Raw genomic sequence first — 16,893 nt, 5'->3', positions numbered from 1 at the left:
CTTATGTGCTTCTAATGCCATGTGCAGATTATATTTTCATCAGATGTACAACTATAGATATAATATTTAAAATGTTTAATTCAATCATGTTCTAGGAATTTAACTAGGAACTTTACATGTAAGCTTCCCCTGCTCTTCTCCTCCCTTTGTGCTCTCATCCCAACTCCCAAATATTCCCCCAATTCTGGCTACCAAAAAAGACCATGAATTGCACCTGTCTGGGCCTGAATTCTTTTTCTCTGAATCATTCTTTCATTCAATAAATATTTACCAAGTACCTACTATTACCAGACATTGTTCTAGCCACTGTGGATACAGCAGACAACAAATACAACAGACAAAAATCCAACCGCTGTAGCACTTATGGTGAAGGAGACAGACCACAAAATCAATATGTAAGATGTATACTAAGTTAAATGGTGATAAGGCAGAACAGCAAAGATGCCAGTGAGGCTGGAGCAGAGGGAACAAAGGGGAGAAGGGGTGGAGGGGACAGATCATGCGGGGCCTTGCAGCTACTTGGGGGAAAGGGAGCCACTGGAAGATTTTGAATGCAGGGATGTATGCCTTGACAAGCTCACTGTGGCTGATGCTTTGAGACTTTAACAGACTTTAGGGAGTTAAAAGCACAAGAAGACCAGTTGGAACACTGTGGAAATGATGGCTTTAGACCAGAGTGATAACAGTAGAAGGGGTTACAAGTGGCTGGATTCTATATGTTTTTTAAAGAAGAGCCAAGCGGATTGCTGATGGACATAGGATGTAAGGAAAACAGAGGTATAAAGATGTACTCCAAAAATTTCTGGCATGAGCATCTGGTTGGAATGATGGAGTCGCCATTAACTGAAAGATCAGCTTTCAGGTGAGCACAGGAGGCGGAGGTCAGGAGCTAGGTTTTAGATACATAACGTTTGAGATGTTCTTGAGACATCCAAGTGGAGACATCAAGTAGCAGTGAGGTATACAAGTCTGAGGTTCAGGGAGGCCATCAGTGATGGATGAAATGTACCAACAAGTATCAGTCATTGCTAGGTAAACTGTTCAATCCTGTGTCTGGCACTAGAAAGGAAGTTTATGTAAATGTATTTAGCAATGACTTCATTCTCAGGAAACTCACTGTCTGAGGGGACAAAATGCAAAGACAGCACACACTAGACCTGAGAACTTACTGGAACACTGGAATGACTCTTTCCCCAGGAGTGTTTTATCACAAACCGAACACTGGAGAACCCCAGAGAATGTTCCTGGGACAAACTGATGTCGATTCAGTTTCTCTTTGTCTTTGGCATCCTTGCTTTTTGTCTTCAGATACAGCAGCAGCAGCAGGAAAGTGGGGGGAAATAATAAAAGGGAAATGCCATGAGCCAACCTTATTATAGAAGTCATATAAGCAAACTCTCTCTGTTTTCTGTCAGAATATAAGGCTGCACACTGGGAGCACAATGACACCAAAATGTAATATTCCCCAAGATATAGTTGCCCTAAATTTCTAATGACGTGGACAATATTCCATAAGAAATTGGTGCACATGAAATCTAAAGTGATTTTAAGGGGAAAGTGGAAACTATATTAATTGCTGAGAAACTAAGCCATTTATGCTTTACAGAAAACAGGTGCAGAATCTTAATTACCTTAGATTTATTCCGAGGACTAGTCATCCTGTTCATGAGGAAGCTGAAAGTTCTGCTTACTTTATATTTCTCAGATTCTGATTTTGCAGGTATGATGTATTTATCCCATTCTTCTTCCTGAATTCTACAAAAAAGAATATGTTATCATGGCTTATAGGACCTAAAGAGGAAGCAAAGAACAGCATATATATATATATATGTGTGTGTGTGTGTGTGTGTGTAAATGTGTGTGCATATATATATATTTTCAGTTTTTAATGTTTGTTCTAAAGAGAAAGAAACTCTCTGTTAGAAATATACCTTATAGATGGATGGATAGGTGAATAGACATGTGATAAGGCAACTATCTCACAATGTTAACAATTGTAGAATCTAGATGGTAGGAAATGAGTACTCAGTACACAATTCTTTCAAATTTTCTGTATATCTGAAAATTTTTGTAATAAAATATTGGGGAAATAAAGAAAATCTTACACTTACAATTTTATGCTGAAAACACTCATCTTCCTATTTACTATGTTAATAGAAATTTCCTAGGGCACAGAGAGCCAAATAAACAATAATATGAAAGTAGATTTTATTTGTTTTGGGAACACAGAGATAACACTCAGTAGACACATATTTCCTTTGTTGATAAAGCCTGAGAAACAGACCGTCTGCCTCTTGGTTCAGTCTCTCCCACTCAATCAGGCTATTTGCAATCTGAGACTTTCTAGGTTGTAGAGAAGAGAAGGCTGTGGATGATCCCCCAAATAAGAAGCAAGCTAGAGGTAACTGTACCCAATCCATGAATATACTGAACATCATTTATTTTATTCTAACCCATCTAATCATGGTCTAGGAAAAAAAAAACACAAACTGTGAATTATATTTCCCCCTAGAGCTCCCTCTAATAATCTCATATTTCTAACATTATTACTGAGAGAGAGAGAAACGTATTAAAAAAATCAACCTAAGTGTTATATCAAACCAGATATCACTTTTGTAGATTATTTTGATAATGAATATTTCCTAACTAAAGTCTCTCCTACTCCCTAAACTTCTCAATTTTCAGCTTTCGTGGCTAACACATTTAACTCTGGGAAATATTTAAAAGCAACCATATTATTAATATATACCAAAGTATATATGATTACATTTTATAAAAATGTTCCTTTCAATGACAACTCTCTAGGACTTCAGCTTTTTTTATCTAATTAATGGCAGGCTTAAATTATTTCAAAAACCCCTTCCCACATTTTAATATGCACTTACCTAGTATACATGATAATAAAAATTTAAGTTATTTAAACTCTATATTAGGTACTGTAGAGTACAAACCTAGGGATTCATTTAGAAAAAAATAACCAATGGCTTCAGAGCTGCCTCTTGACCTTGAAGATCTAAAGCCATAGACAGGATAGTGTGTGTCCTGCTACTCAAATCCTGTACAGTGAACCATATTGGGTTTACTCCCTAGAGAAAACATTTGAAAAGTTAGAAGAAAAAGGAAGTGAATAGAATTGAATATACCCTATGAAGACAGAGAGTACTGAAAGGACCTCAAACAAAAGTTTCCTTTTCCCTTTCATACCAGCTCTAGTTATTTTTGCCTAAGATAACTGGACTGGTTAATATAATCTGAAATTTCCCATAGCCTCTGATTCTTAGCCATCCTAATCTGAGTAACTCATATCATAACATTCAGTAGGATCACTTTCGTAATTTGAGAGCTTGGAAGGAATCCTCTCATGGAATACCTTCTGTGACCCCCACCAAATGCAACCCAGTGTCTAAGAGAAGTATGGAGAAGAGACCTAAATCTCAGAATTTAAGAATGGTCAGGTCAACGTGGATCTTGAGGTCAAGAAGTCTCTACCCTACTTCCCAGCAGGAACACAACCAAACTGTCCCAAATAAGAAAATAAGTATTGGTTACCCAACTCTACTCCCAATTCCCCTGTTACAAAAGAGTGTATCAAGAACAATTTCTGTTTTGATCCAAAACCTATAAATGCACTACAATTTACCATATATCCTATGTACTTCTACAAAACGATGTAAAACCATACCATTTAACCTTTTAAACTCAAAGTTGGTAAGACCTGAGAGATAACAAAGTAAACATAAAAATGCTGAAACACTAAATAATAAAAACTGAGAGCCACCACCTAACCTAGTAAATGTGATCCACTAACAGATTATGAGAACAGGTAACACTGTATAGCCTCTGGGCAAATGTAGAAGGTTGATTGATTCCATGTTTCAAATCTAATTGAACTATGTGGTATTCATATATATATATATATATATATATATATATATATATATATATATATAATTAGGTACTTTAGACAGAAACTCAGAAAAGAATAATCCTCAACTTATTTCACAATAAAATTTAAATAGCTTTTAAATTTATAAGAATCTGGAAAAATTAAGTTTTTTCCAACATCCCAGAACAAAAAGGTCCAATCTCTATTATTAGTTTGATAAGCAATGGAATCACTCACAATAAACTTTTACAAGTCCTATTCTTCTCCTGATATTTCCTTTTTAATAGGTAACAGGTATTTAAAATATATTAAGAGGAATATGGATCCTCAATATTTGAATCCTTAATCTATTATATATTTATAACCTTCTATTTTTTAAATAACTGAGCATCTAAAGCATTAAAAGAAGTTTCTACCATGCAAATTGAAAATCAACACAGTGGAAGTTCTTTAAACACTCAGATACTCGAATTTAAAAATAAGAGGAGGAGGAGATGGATGTAATAGACTCAAGGTAGATGGTGACAATAAAATAACTGAGTCATTCCATACAATCTTTAAGAAATTGGAATAGACAGATTGTCTGCTTAAATGAGCCTGTAGTGAGTCCCCTTTTACCTGGATGTATCCTTTTCTAGAAACTCAGTGATTAATATAAATAACAAAATTTCAAAGAAGACAATTCCCTAGGTAACTATCCACAACATGACCAAACAAAAGCATTAGGTATAGCTGGGAATTTTATTGGCATATCCAATAAGATATCAAGAATAAAATAGGTGGGATGAAAGATCCACTCTACTAGATACATCTAGGGATATGATAGAGAGAGTCAGATGCTTTTGGATATAGACCAAGAAAGATTAAAGAATAAAAAAGAAAAAACCCCAGGAGGGATAGAAAATGAAGAATCAGAGAGAAAGTGACTCCATATATATCCTATTCAAGTTAAAATATCTTATAGGTGACTATTTAACCTAGTATGACATTGGCTCCTCCAGTAGTAAATCTTTCTCCTAATGGAAAATAAGTATTTTTCACTTTTTAAAAATCTTTATAATCAGTCCATTACTTCTCTAATTGTTAAAAAGATGGCAGGGAGAAGACTGCTAAGCAAAATGATGACAAAGATGATGATTAATTTCCTGAATTAGGAAGTAAATTGCTTAAATGAAGTAATAAATGTAGGCTGCTTGGAATAGTACAAGGCACATGCAAACATCCAATAACTGTCAGTTACTATTGCTTCTGATATCATCATCATCATCATCATCATTGTCACTGTCACAATGTCATCATCATCCTAAGTTTAAGGGCATTCTTAGTCTTCATCTGTTTATATTATTTGAAACTTTCTAGTTTCAAAAAAAAAAAATAGAAATGAACCAAAGGAGGCTTTTTCTTTATTCACACTTTTATTCTGAGATTTAAAATAAAAAGTTCATCTCGATCTATATATTAAAAGGTTTCAGAGTTTTAGCATTAATATCAGCAAAATTCAACTCCATTTTACTCTTTTTCAGATGGTCTCTTAAAACCCAAACATTTTTGCCATTTCTGGCACTTGTTTTGCACATAACCCCAGGGCTATTTCACAGTGTGACGCATGAACAGTTAGTTATTCATTCAGGACAGAGAGAACCCAACGATCAGGCTTGCACACTATTCTGCTTCCCAAGCTTTATTCCAGGAACCATTTTACTTCATAGGAAAAAAAGAAGCTTAGGTGGCAAGGTTTTAAATCTGCATATCATCCAGGAAACTAATCATGCTTGAAAGTATTCTGCATTGTGTATTCTTTGTTTCAAATTGAACACTGCTAAGCAAGAATCCATAAAGAGAGACTCAGGGGCCTGTTACTGGGTTAAGTCCTCTTGTCGTGGCAGAACAGCCCTGGAGAAAACCTGTTGCTTTGCTAAAGCACGTGATCCTCACATTGCTCCCCCTGGTCCTGTACATGGGAGGTATCTGACTTTGAAAATAACCTAAAATAGAGCATCCTGTCCCCAGTCCTGAGGTTTGCATTCCTGAGGACTGAAAGGAGAGGGCTGGGAGGTCTGTGCTGATACAGATCACACAGGGAGCAAAGGGAAACTACTCACACAATATTAAACAGATATCAAGAACAATGTACAGACATTTCCAAAGATGGATCAAGAAATCCCTCAGAAAAATTAAAACAGTTAAAGTACCTTTTCTCTCCTGGTGGCTCCGGCAAGCTGTAAGCTCTTTGCTCTATAAGATACAGAACAATAAAATGAAAACTAAGGCAGACAAACTATCAATCACATGTTAGTCTGAAATGCACACACTCAACCTTATTTTTCATTATATGCTTCACACTACTGGTTAGAAAAAAATGAGAAAACGAGTAATCTTATTTAAGTAGGGCATTGCTCTGGATATTTTTATTACTTTTCCTAGTTTGGAAACGAGGAGGAGGCGGCAGCCAAAATATGGCAACATCTAATGACTTTAAGAACTAAGTTAGCATCAGCAAGGGACAGCAAACATTTTCAAAATAGCAGAAAATTAGGTCTGTACTTTTCGATACTTTGCACCAGAGCTTCATCCCTTATTCAGAACTCTAATCCCCCAACGTACAGAATCAGTCACTATCTTAACTGCTTTTTAGCAAAGCTCAAAGGAAGAGTCTTGAAGTCCAGCATAAGAGAGCCCATTTTAATATAGCTGCAATGCCTTTATAAGATCCTAGTGGCAGCAGGTTCAGAGATGTGCTTTGTGGCTCGTGGGAAAGGGAGAACCGCCTTTCCCATTGGGCTGGTGGTGGGCAGAAGGGCAGGCTCATGCAAGCAGCTTAGCGCCATCTTGTTTGGAGAATGGGGTACTTACTACGGGGATGGAGCAGAGACACTGAGCTAGACAGTGAGAGAGACTGAAGGAGGGAACGGCCACTGTGGAGCACACCATCTACAGAGCAGGGACAAATTCTTTACCATTACAATCCACAACAGTGAAGGGGCAAAAGTAGGTTGCAAAGGGAAATGGACCAGACATATAAGGATGAAAACAAATAAATATCCCCTGAAATGTGTAGGTATCAATGCTATACCTAAAACTATCTTGTATGTAATAGAAGATCCACTCTGAAGAATGTGAAGGCTTTATTTTATAGCCATTATTAAATGTCCCTTAAATTAAGTCCTAGGCAGAAATCCTTATTCTTATTGTAAACAGGCTGAGGTACCAAAAGAATAAGCCACATATCCTGGATATATCGAGCTACAAATATAGCACATATCCAAGCTGTAAATAGAAGAGACTCAAGCAACCGGTCAAAATCTAATACTTTTCTATCTATCAGTTCACAGTAACCATCGAGGCATGTTTACTTCACTCCTGAAATTCTTAAATGTAGAACGTTTTTGACCATAGGCTGCAATTGCATTTTAATATTGATAATGTTCCTTTTTGTCTAAATCCACAATGTACCATAAAACTGGATTTTGTTTTATGTTTACAAACATTGAATAATAAAGTTGCCACCATTGTACTCTTGGCTCCCCCCCCCCCAAAAAAAAAGCCACAAGAAATGATAGTAATCTTTCGGAAGTGACAAAGACGAAAGAACATCACAAATAAAAATGACTGAAAAAGCACATTATCTTTGTATATCTGGGTTACAGCTCATAAATGGGAGCTGCCCACTGAGGCAAAAGGAAACTTGGCCTCTGTTCAAATAGTAAAACTTTTCAGGACTATTGAAAACTCATCAAGAGAGGATTTACAGCAACACAAATGTCAATTTACTTTTTATTAATCTAAGCAAACTAAACAATGAAGCATTAGAATATATCTTTGAACTAGGCAAGCTTTCACACTTGTGCTTTGATTGCATAAACATACTTTAAATTATCTCTTCTTCATCAGGAGTTATTCTTCATAGCCCTATGGTTGTGGCTGACCTAAATGGTATCAATCCAAATCTTTGCAACCATACAGTTCTATCCACTGGAATCTTTGTATATTTAGTGTATAGCCTCAATGCAAATTGCCTGGTTGTAGCTATTAACTTCTGGATAATATCAAACTTCATCAAAATAGCAGTGTCTTTAAATATATGGTCTAAAGACAAAGTTTTATTTACTGAAAAACGAAAGGAATTGATGTCACCCTTTTATTCTTTTTAACTCAAATGAAAAGATTGAAGGTTTATATATAAGACAAAGATATCCTTCCTTGTTTATCAAAGAATAAATAAATTAGAGCTCTTTTGCCTTGTAAAGAATCAATATCCTCTCAGTGATCTGGTTAATAATTTCAAACTTTAGAGCCATCTGGCTTCAGAAGTCAGGGACACCACAGATATAAAGGCAAGGCCATCATTTTGCACATTATACAGGAAACTTAAACATGTTTTCCAAATACTACCAGTGTAAAGTTAATTCACCAGGTAGGACTATCAGTGAAAAGATAACAAACTGCAATTAAAAGGAATCTCAACCTAAACTAAGGCTGGGAAGACCTGGAGACCCCAAAAAGGCTCATGAAATGAAAAGCAAAAATCCAGAACAAATTCGATTTATCTTCTTTATCCTGTTCTCTCTCAAGGTGGTTGTAACCTTTCTTACTTTCTCTTAGAACTGCTTTCTAACTTCTCACTCCAAAATATAAACTGACATTTATTATGAGTCTTGCTGTCTTCTCCGCTAATAACATATCCCAGAAAAGGGGGGGAAAACATATAGTAGCATTCTTTTGTATTTTATGTATCTTGTCTATCATATTCATTCAACAAATATTCATTAAACATCTACCATATTTAAGACCTCATTTAGGATGGCAGTTCCAAGCACAAAGATTATGTTTTTGGTATTGTTACACATGGCATAAACATACAAAATAATAATAATAACAATGTAATAAAGCAAGAATAAGGAAAAAGAGAAGGAGGAATAAAGTAAACCTCATTTTAATCACTGTATATTGGGAAACTGAGAATACCCAAGCACATCTCTTGCTTTCTGAATCTTTTAAGACTGTTTAGGATAATTGACAAGAAAGGCATCTAATACATTAACAAAAATTTTATTATAATGCTATGTATTATATATCAGCATGAATACTTTCAAATATGCCTTTATATGTAATTATTATATACTTTTATTATTTCATACTCTCAATACAAAAAGTATGACATAATTACATTTTAAAATATAGTAGAAAATGGGTGCAACCGCTGAACATGGCTACAGGTGTAGCTAGCTGTAAATTATACTTAATTATTCTATTTATAAATCTGAATTCACTTGAAAATCCATTAGCCTATATGCTTATGATATGCATCCTTTTATATATTTACTATATTAAAATTAAAAATTTATTGTATAAGAGTTATATCTCTAGTTGTTTACATTACCACAAAAAATGTTGAGATATATTTACTTGTGTTGCAAGTATGTTATTTCAACTCTCAAAAGTCCCTTGCTAAATAAAGAAAGAAAAAAAATCCATTTTGCAATACTTTGGCTCTGAGGAATTGAATTATTGCAGCAATTTATATATATAGGACAAAAGTAATTTATATAATTTACTTATATAAAATCCTCTAAAGCCCTCACAATAATGTATGTAGAATCAATTCTAGTTTACACTATACTTGAGAAAAACATTTTATTCAAAGAATAAAGCACCAGAGAGGTGTGTATATATTTGTAATTTCATCAAACTCAAATCTATAACCTGACTGATATCCAATGAGAAAAGAATTTTTCCAAGCTTAAAAAAATCAACTATGAATACAGAATTGAAAATTCTTGCCTTCTGTTCTTGTATATTTTATGTACTTATACTAACTGAAAATCTGTTGTGGAATAGAATGTTTTCAAAGCAAATGGTAAATAATGCTCACCTTCACTTGAATTGCACACTGTAAAATCACGCACCAGCTGAGCTTTTCCTAAAGAAATTTTGGGTGATGAGCAGGAGTAGGAACGTGAGCGGACTCCAGAAAGCAATGATTCCTAAAAGTGATCAAAATAAAGTTAAAAAAAAAATACAAACTACATGAGACTTGAAAGTGTGTGTTCACCCTGAATGTTACCAAATGAATGTCAGCATCTTTGAAAGAAGATTCAACTTGAACATTTCTAACATGATTTTATTAATTATTGGTTTCTGTCTGCCTCTCATAACTTTGAAAATGTTATTGTCTTTTTAATGCTTTAGCAAACTTGTATTTTCGGAAATAGTTGCTATATATACATGAGGATACAATTATGATATTCTAATCAATTTGGTTAAAAATGAAAAATTATGTCCAATGACTTTTTCTCTACATACTCAACAATGATTTTGACTTATTTGTACCTGAGTTGTTATTTTGTCATTTTATACTGTAGCATTCAAACAAAATTCTGTATTAACTGAGACCTCTATATTTAACAATCATCAGAAGGTAGAGAAATAGCCACTTATAATTGTAAGAGTTTTTAAACTTCCAAATACCTACATAAATTTATAGTGTTAGCTGTAGACTCTGGGGAAAAGGCGCCCAATCGCTATACAAATCTTTCTGCTCTGTGCTCATTTTTCAATAGAACTTCCATTTGGCACTTCCTGAGGTGATGTTTGAATATCACTGATTTATATATCTTTAATATCATTCCTTTTAAATGACCTGCCATTTTTGTTCCTGTTTTCCCAATTACATATTATTTCTATTATATTGGCAATATACATGAAAAATGCAAGATGGCAAGATCATTAAAACATGGTTTTCTTACATGTTCCAGAAAATTTTAATGAATATGCAATAGAACTGCCTTAAAGCCATTAATGGTACCCAACTCCTATCCCATAAATGTCTTAGGATTGATCCTGCCCAGGTATTTTTCAGGTATCACTTAAAGGCTAAAAGAAAATAATGCAAATTCTTTACTAAAATTAAGACATCAGAAACTGTCCTTTATAAGCACTGGTCTCTTCTGTTCCCCGTAAGTGAAGATGCATGGTTACCCTAAGTTCATTGGTTTAGTTAAAGAGCCTAAAGGAAAGTAGAACATAGAAACCTGACCTTGTTTCAAAGGGCCTTGGGCTATGGCTCTCAACTGTCTTATCAGGGAGCACTCACCGCCCGAATGTCAAGTCCAGCCTGAGCTGTCATATAACCCGGACAGTGAGCTGGCCACAAAGGGCCCTAGCCAATGCCATCCTCTCCATTTAAGTCATTTACGGTAATCATTTTTTCATGACAATGGAATGTTGAAAATTGTCCAAAACCCTTTGAGAAAAAGTTATACTAGGTAATAACAGAGGCAAGGCAAGATATATTTATAGGACAGATTCTTATTAAAAGTGAGCAACATGAAACTGTTTCACAAAAACTAAATTATTTTTCATGTCAAATAATGATGAGTGTTTCACAATTCCATTCAAAATGCAAAACTAAGAAGTGTCTACATTAACAACTGTACCCATTTCTTATTGTCTAGAAATAGCACATGACCTTTAGGTTGGAAAGATTATGACAGCTCTACAGGCTGAGGGGAAAAGGACCCACGATCTGTGGTCAGAAGACCTAAATTTGAGTTCCAACTTTATCACCAACCTGGACAAAACTCTACCTTTTCCAGAACCATACCTGCTCAAGATATCAAATAAAAGCACTACTTGTGTTCCAGGCAAGTTATGAGAAAATCATATATTTTGTATATTTATAAAACACATTTTATATATTTTAGAGCATGCTATAAAAAATAAGGCATTATCATAACAACTATGTGTTCATAGTAAGAGAAGTTTGGCCACAGCACACATTGGCACACATACAGAAGTAAACTTAACTAAATAAACTTAAAAAGAAAACAAGTGTGGGCCGGGCGCGGTAGCTCACGCCTGTAATCCTAGCACTTTGGGAGGCCGAGGCGGGCGGATTGCTCAAGGTCAGGAGTTCGAAACCAGCCTGAGCAAGACCCCGTCTCTACCAAAAATAGAAAGAAATTAATTGACCAACTAAAAATATATATACAAAAAAAAATTATCCGGGCATGGTGGCACATGCCTATAGTCCCAGCTACTTGGGAGGCTGAGGCAGAAGGATCGCTGAGCCCCGGAGATTGAGGTTGCTGTGAGCCAGGCTGATGCCACGCCACTCACTCTAGCCTGGGCAACAAAGTGAGACTCTGTCTCAAAAAAAAAAAAAAAAAACAAAAAAAAAACAAAAAACAAAAAACAAAAAAAAAAAGAAAACAAGTGGACAATAACAGAAATCAAATAAAAAGAAAACATACATCAAACATAAAAGGGTTTTCCTTGTAAGATTTGAACAATGTATTTAGTTTAAAAAAAAAAGAAAAAAGCACAACAAAGTGAAACTCAAATGTGAAACTGCTAACAGGAGAAAACCTGACTCCTATGGAAAAGTTGTCAAAGTTTATGATGTTCCAGATTAGTTCACACGGCTAGGAATGCTTAACATCACCTCTACCTTACTAACACCTCATTACCTGAACCAAGTAAAAATTTATGTGAGCAAAACAAGTTCGATCACTTAAGCTCATTTAATACTACCAGTTTTTCTCCCTTTAAGGGATGATGGTAGAAATTATTGTATAAAATGGTAAAATTTTCTGAGTCTGTAAAAGATAGTATGTACTCATGGTAAATTAATGAAAACATAAAGCAGCCACTATAGGACTATAAGGACTATAAAAATTAAAACAGAGTAGGAGAGATTAAAAAAACAGACTCAAGCAGATATCATATGAGTCTCCAAAAAAATAATTCATATGTGTGAATAAAACACAATTTGTCGTTTAGATAGAGAGGAATGGATTTAAACAACATATTCTCCACATTTAATAATAAACCAAATTAATATCAATAAGAATACCTTTGACTGCAGATTACTTGACAGAGAAAGTGATTCAGCCCTGGAGATATTAAAATCCGGTTCCGCGTTGGCCTCAAAAGAATCCAATTCATCCCCACTAGGAAGCCCAGTTCTCGAAGAACTCTGAGACACTGGAGTGTAGCAGCTGTGTAACTGCTCAGAATGCCCTTCCCCTTCACTGTCAGCATCCAAAGCATCAAGGCTAGAACTAAAGGACAAGGCAAGTAAGTAAATAAGTAAACAATCAACCAAGAAAGCAGACAGACAGTCGCTGGTTTCTATTTCTCTGAATTCAGATTCTCTTATTGCTGTGAGGTATGATGGGTATTCATTTAATTTCCAAATAATATTTAATTCGCTTTTAATAATTTTTTCCTCCTTCCAAATCTCTTTTAAAACAAAACATTATATTCCCCAAATAAATATTTTTACCTAGCAAAAGCCATTTCAATTACCTTAAGAAAGGAAAGTCAGTTTGAGTTAGCACTAACCTCACCATTTCTGTTTTGTAAATGTAATTATTAGAAGTCCCCAATAGTAACCCTTTGAATATTTAAAATGCAGACCAAACAGCCACTGGGGGGATTTGCACATGAGAATATGCAGTGTGGCATTGTCTCCTGTGTCCCCCAGCTGGGGAGCTCAGGAGGGCAGGGCACACTAAGGAGAGAGCTGTGAAGGACTCACCTCAGACTTGTGTCACAACATAGTTCAGAAACAAGTCTCGCACAAGGGCCAAACATGCCATACTAAATTAACATTTGTAGAGATTTTTAAAAATGATTCCTGTGAAAAATCCACCTCAGAACCAGGTAGTAATTCTGCTTGACAACAACTTTTCTTTCCTCATTTAACTTTCATAACCATAAAATTAAAAGGAAAGAATTTGACCTTCTGCATTCCAGTTTCATTCCATAACATTACATTTTAAACCACACAAACCAACAGCTTTCATGGGCATGTTAATGCACGATACATTTCTAAATGTATTTTTTGTAGGTTGTTAACAGTTCTGGAGTTAAAATTTTAATAACAATATAATGAAACTATCTTAATTTTGAAATACAAAGAATCAGAAAATGAAACTTTGAATTAACTCGTTTGGGTTATTTTTCTTTAAAAGCCATAGGCTACTTAATGGACATAGAATATCAATTTAATAAACTATATGACTCTTAGAGGCCTTATTATACGTGCCTCTCATACAAACACTTAGATCAGTTTCCAATCCATGAACAATTTTATGAGCACTCCTGGGTACCAGAAAACCCTGCAGTACATAAACGCTTCAAGTGGTACCACTAAGTATTTCCAAAGTGGGATTTTTCTCCTTCAAGAACTCATGTAGGGCCCTTCACCTTGACATTGAGAAAAAAAGGACAAATTGGAAGTGGACTCCACACTTTATCTCAATCGAGCATCCAAATATCTTAGGATTCATTGGATTATTTTGCATTAAAAAAACTGAAACTTATTGTCAAGAAAACCTTCCTGATAAATGTTGGTGCTTTGAATGTTACAGAAATATAATCACAGGTATTTCAAGATGTTATGTAGTTTCCTAATACAATAAAAACCTGAGGGTTGAAGGACACATTAAGGGGAGGGCAAAACTTGCTGATGTCTTATCCTTCTGCATTTGTCTTTCAACTTGTGGTCTCTGTACTGATAAAAATTAGTTCTTTAAGACATTGGTGGCCTGCATTAACATCCTATTCTAGCACAAAGCTTTTCCAGTTACAGACAGCATTTCTCCATCGCTGTGAATGCATCCTAGAAGTACTAGTATTTTATTTTTCATTCTACAAAATATTTTTTCCTATTAATCAAATTAGGCTATAACTCTTCTTTGTTAGCTAATAACCTAAGATATTGGCAGCAAACACAATATTCTTCAGGATTATCTCCAGGTTCTCATTTTACAACAGTGTCTTCCTAAATCCCATTAGTGGGATATGAAATCAATTCATTAGGTTATACCCAGAATTCCCTTTTAAAATAACAAAGACTAGAAAATATCAGAATACATTCCACATGTATTTCATAGAACTTCACTTAAATTTTGTGGGAGTTGGGGGAGAGATTCACAGTGTATCATGCATCTCTCACTGTGGACTGTAGTAAAAACAAAGGCTTGAAAAATGCAAATTTTAGAATAAAACAAACACTTGTCTTTTATCACTTCATTTTTTTTTTTTTGTATAGTATTTTTAAATAGATGTTTTATTGCTTACTTTCCCCTTCTGGCTTCTCAAAACAGTAAATTTTAATAATATGTTACATATTGTGCATATTTTCATATCACCAACATATTGTCTTAAACCTCAGAAAAGTTAGGACTTAGATCCAAGTCAGCCTTGTCTTTATATTAATCCCCATTTTTATTGTATGCCCCCAAATGTCTCCTTCATTAGAAGTTCCCAGCCTCTCAGGCTATTATTCACTTATTAACAAATTAGGTGCATGTCACTTTTAGTTCATTATCAATTATGCTACACACTCCCACCCTGACATCCACTGACAGGAGAACCCACAGCCATATCAGAGCCAAGTGGGGTTTTCTGGGGATCAACACTCCTCTCCTCTCATTCCTATATTTTTCAGAGAAGAGGGAGCACACAGGAGATGAAATCAGCATGTGGGACCAGCCAAAAGGTTTTTCTACAGAATGGTTTCTCCTTCTCTTCCTTGTTTCCCCCTGAGCTGTGACATCTTTACATCTTTCTAATTACCTTTACTCAGAGTAGATCATTTTTCTTATATTCTAAAGAAGAAAAATTCTATCTATAGCAATGAAATGTTTAAACTTCCCAACTTCCCAAAGCAAGAGCATGATTGGAATTATATATATGTGTGTGTGTGTGTGTGTGTGTGTGTGTGTGTGTGTGTGTGTGTGTGTGTAATTTACATACTCTGCAAATGTCTGAATAAGTAGAACAGAGACCATTTGTGCCTTTTCTGCCCTACATTTCTGGAGGGCTTCTTCTAAAAAATGTTATTTACTTCTCAAGATTGGAGGCTGGGGTCACATACTTGACAGATCTTAAAAATCCTGCCAGAATGTACTAATCACACATGGTTCAATCTATTTTTGCAGAACTGTATAGAATCTTGGCCAGCAGCTTCTTGTCCCAAGCAGACATGTGAACAATTCAAAATAGCCTATCAATTCAATTTATAGTAATGACCACCCAGCATCCACAAAACTAATTCACAATATATAAATCTAAAGTAAGTCTTTTACTATTTATGAATCAGACATAACACTTGATACCAATACCTATTACTTAAAGTTTTACAACCTCCAGTCGCATAGCAGTGCAAACTACAGCACAGTGATGGACACCTACTGATTGCCACTTCCTCTTTCTCTCCTTTCTAATAAATTAATTCTTTGCTGAATATTCATTCACCTATGTGTATGCTCATTTATAGATAAATATTTATATACACACTCACATATGTGTATATATTCTATGGTCATTTGATTTATGATTTTATATGTGAAAATGAATGAAAGTGATAAATAGGATAAAATGAAATGATTGGAAATTGGCCTTTTCCCTAAAGAAAATAGACAGCAGAGTGAATGGACAAATACAGATATACAGATATGGACACACACATTCATGCACACACACAAATATATGCAATCATATCAGATACAATGAAACTATTGTTTTAATGACATATTTACATATATAAGAAAATATATGTAAGGTAACAAAGTAAAATAAATATAATATAAATTTTATAATATAAAATAAATATATAAACAAAAGAATCCCCAGGAGCTCACCCACCTTGAAACTTGAACCTTGGCCGTACCACAGAAACTCTCTTATGGTCTACTCCATCCCCAGTCCCCTAATTCCCTCCCTAGATATAATAACTATCTTGAATTTATGGATTTTTTCCCTTTCATTTTCTTTTTTTCTTTATCATCTATGTGCTTATGTATTTGCCCCATAATAATATATTGTTTGATTTCATATTTTCAAAAAATGAAATCTAACTCAAGTATTTTATGGCTTTTTTTCAACTTTATGCTTCTGAGATCCATGCGATTAAGCATGTAAATATAGTTGTAGTTAATTCATTTTCATTACTGTACAGTATTCTATTATGTAACTATATATAATTTGTTCCACAC

General features: G+C 34.7%; 1 protein-coding gene across 4 annotated transcripts in view; it reads right to left on the bottom strand.

The window, feature by feature from the left end:
- ARHGEF28 (Rho guanine nucleotide exchange factor 28) overlaps positions 1 to 16,893 on the bottom strand; it is a 289,794-nt gene that overhangs the window by 76,786 nt on the left and 196,115 nt on the right. For 2 of the 4 annotated variants that reach the window (XM_012783522.3, XM_012783566.3), the window contains 6 exons: positions 12,741 to 12,948; positions 9,759 to 9,870; positions 6,740 to 6,817; positions 6,079 to 6,121; positions 1,632 to 1,755; positions 1,170 to 1,302 (listed from right to left, as the gene is read on the bottom strand). In XM_012783522.3, coding sequence (XP_012638976.2) covers positions 1,170 to 1,302; positions 1,632 to 1,755; positions 6,079 to 6,121; positions 6,740 to 6,817; positions 9,759 to 9,870; positions 12,741 to 12,948 — 698 coding nt within the window. The remainder of the gene's footprint in view (positions 1 to 1,169; positions 1,303 to 1,631; positions 1,756 to 6,078; positions 6,122 to 6,739; positions 6,818 to 9,758; positions 9,871 to 12,740; positions 12,949 to 16,893) is intronic. The other 2 variants (XM_012783544.3, XM_012783578.3) reach the window with 1 other exon arrangement.

This window comes from Microcebus murinus, chromosome 11 (genome assembly GCF_040939455.1).
Source record: "Microcebus murinus isolate Inina chromosome 11, M.murinus_Inina_mat1.0, whole genome shotgun sequence".
Classification (NCBI taxonomy): domain Eukaryota; kingdom Metazoa; phylum Chordata; class Mammalia; order Primates; family Cheirogaleidae; genus Microcebus; species Microcebus murinus.
This window is presented reverse-complemented; position numbering and strand designations above follow the sequence as displayed.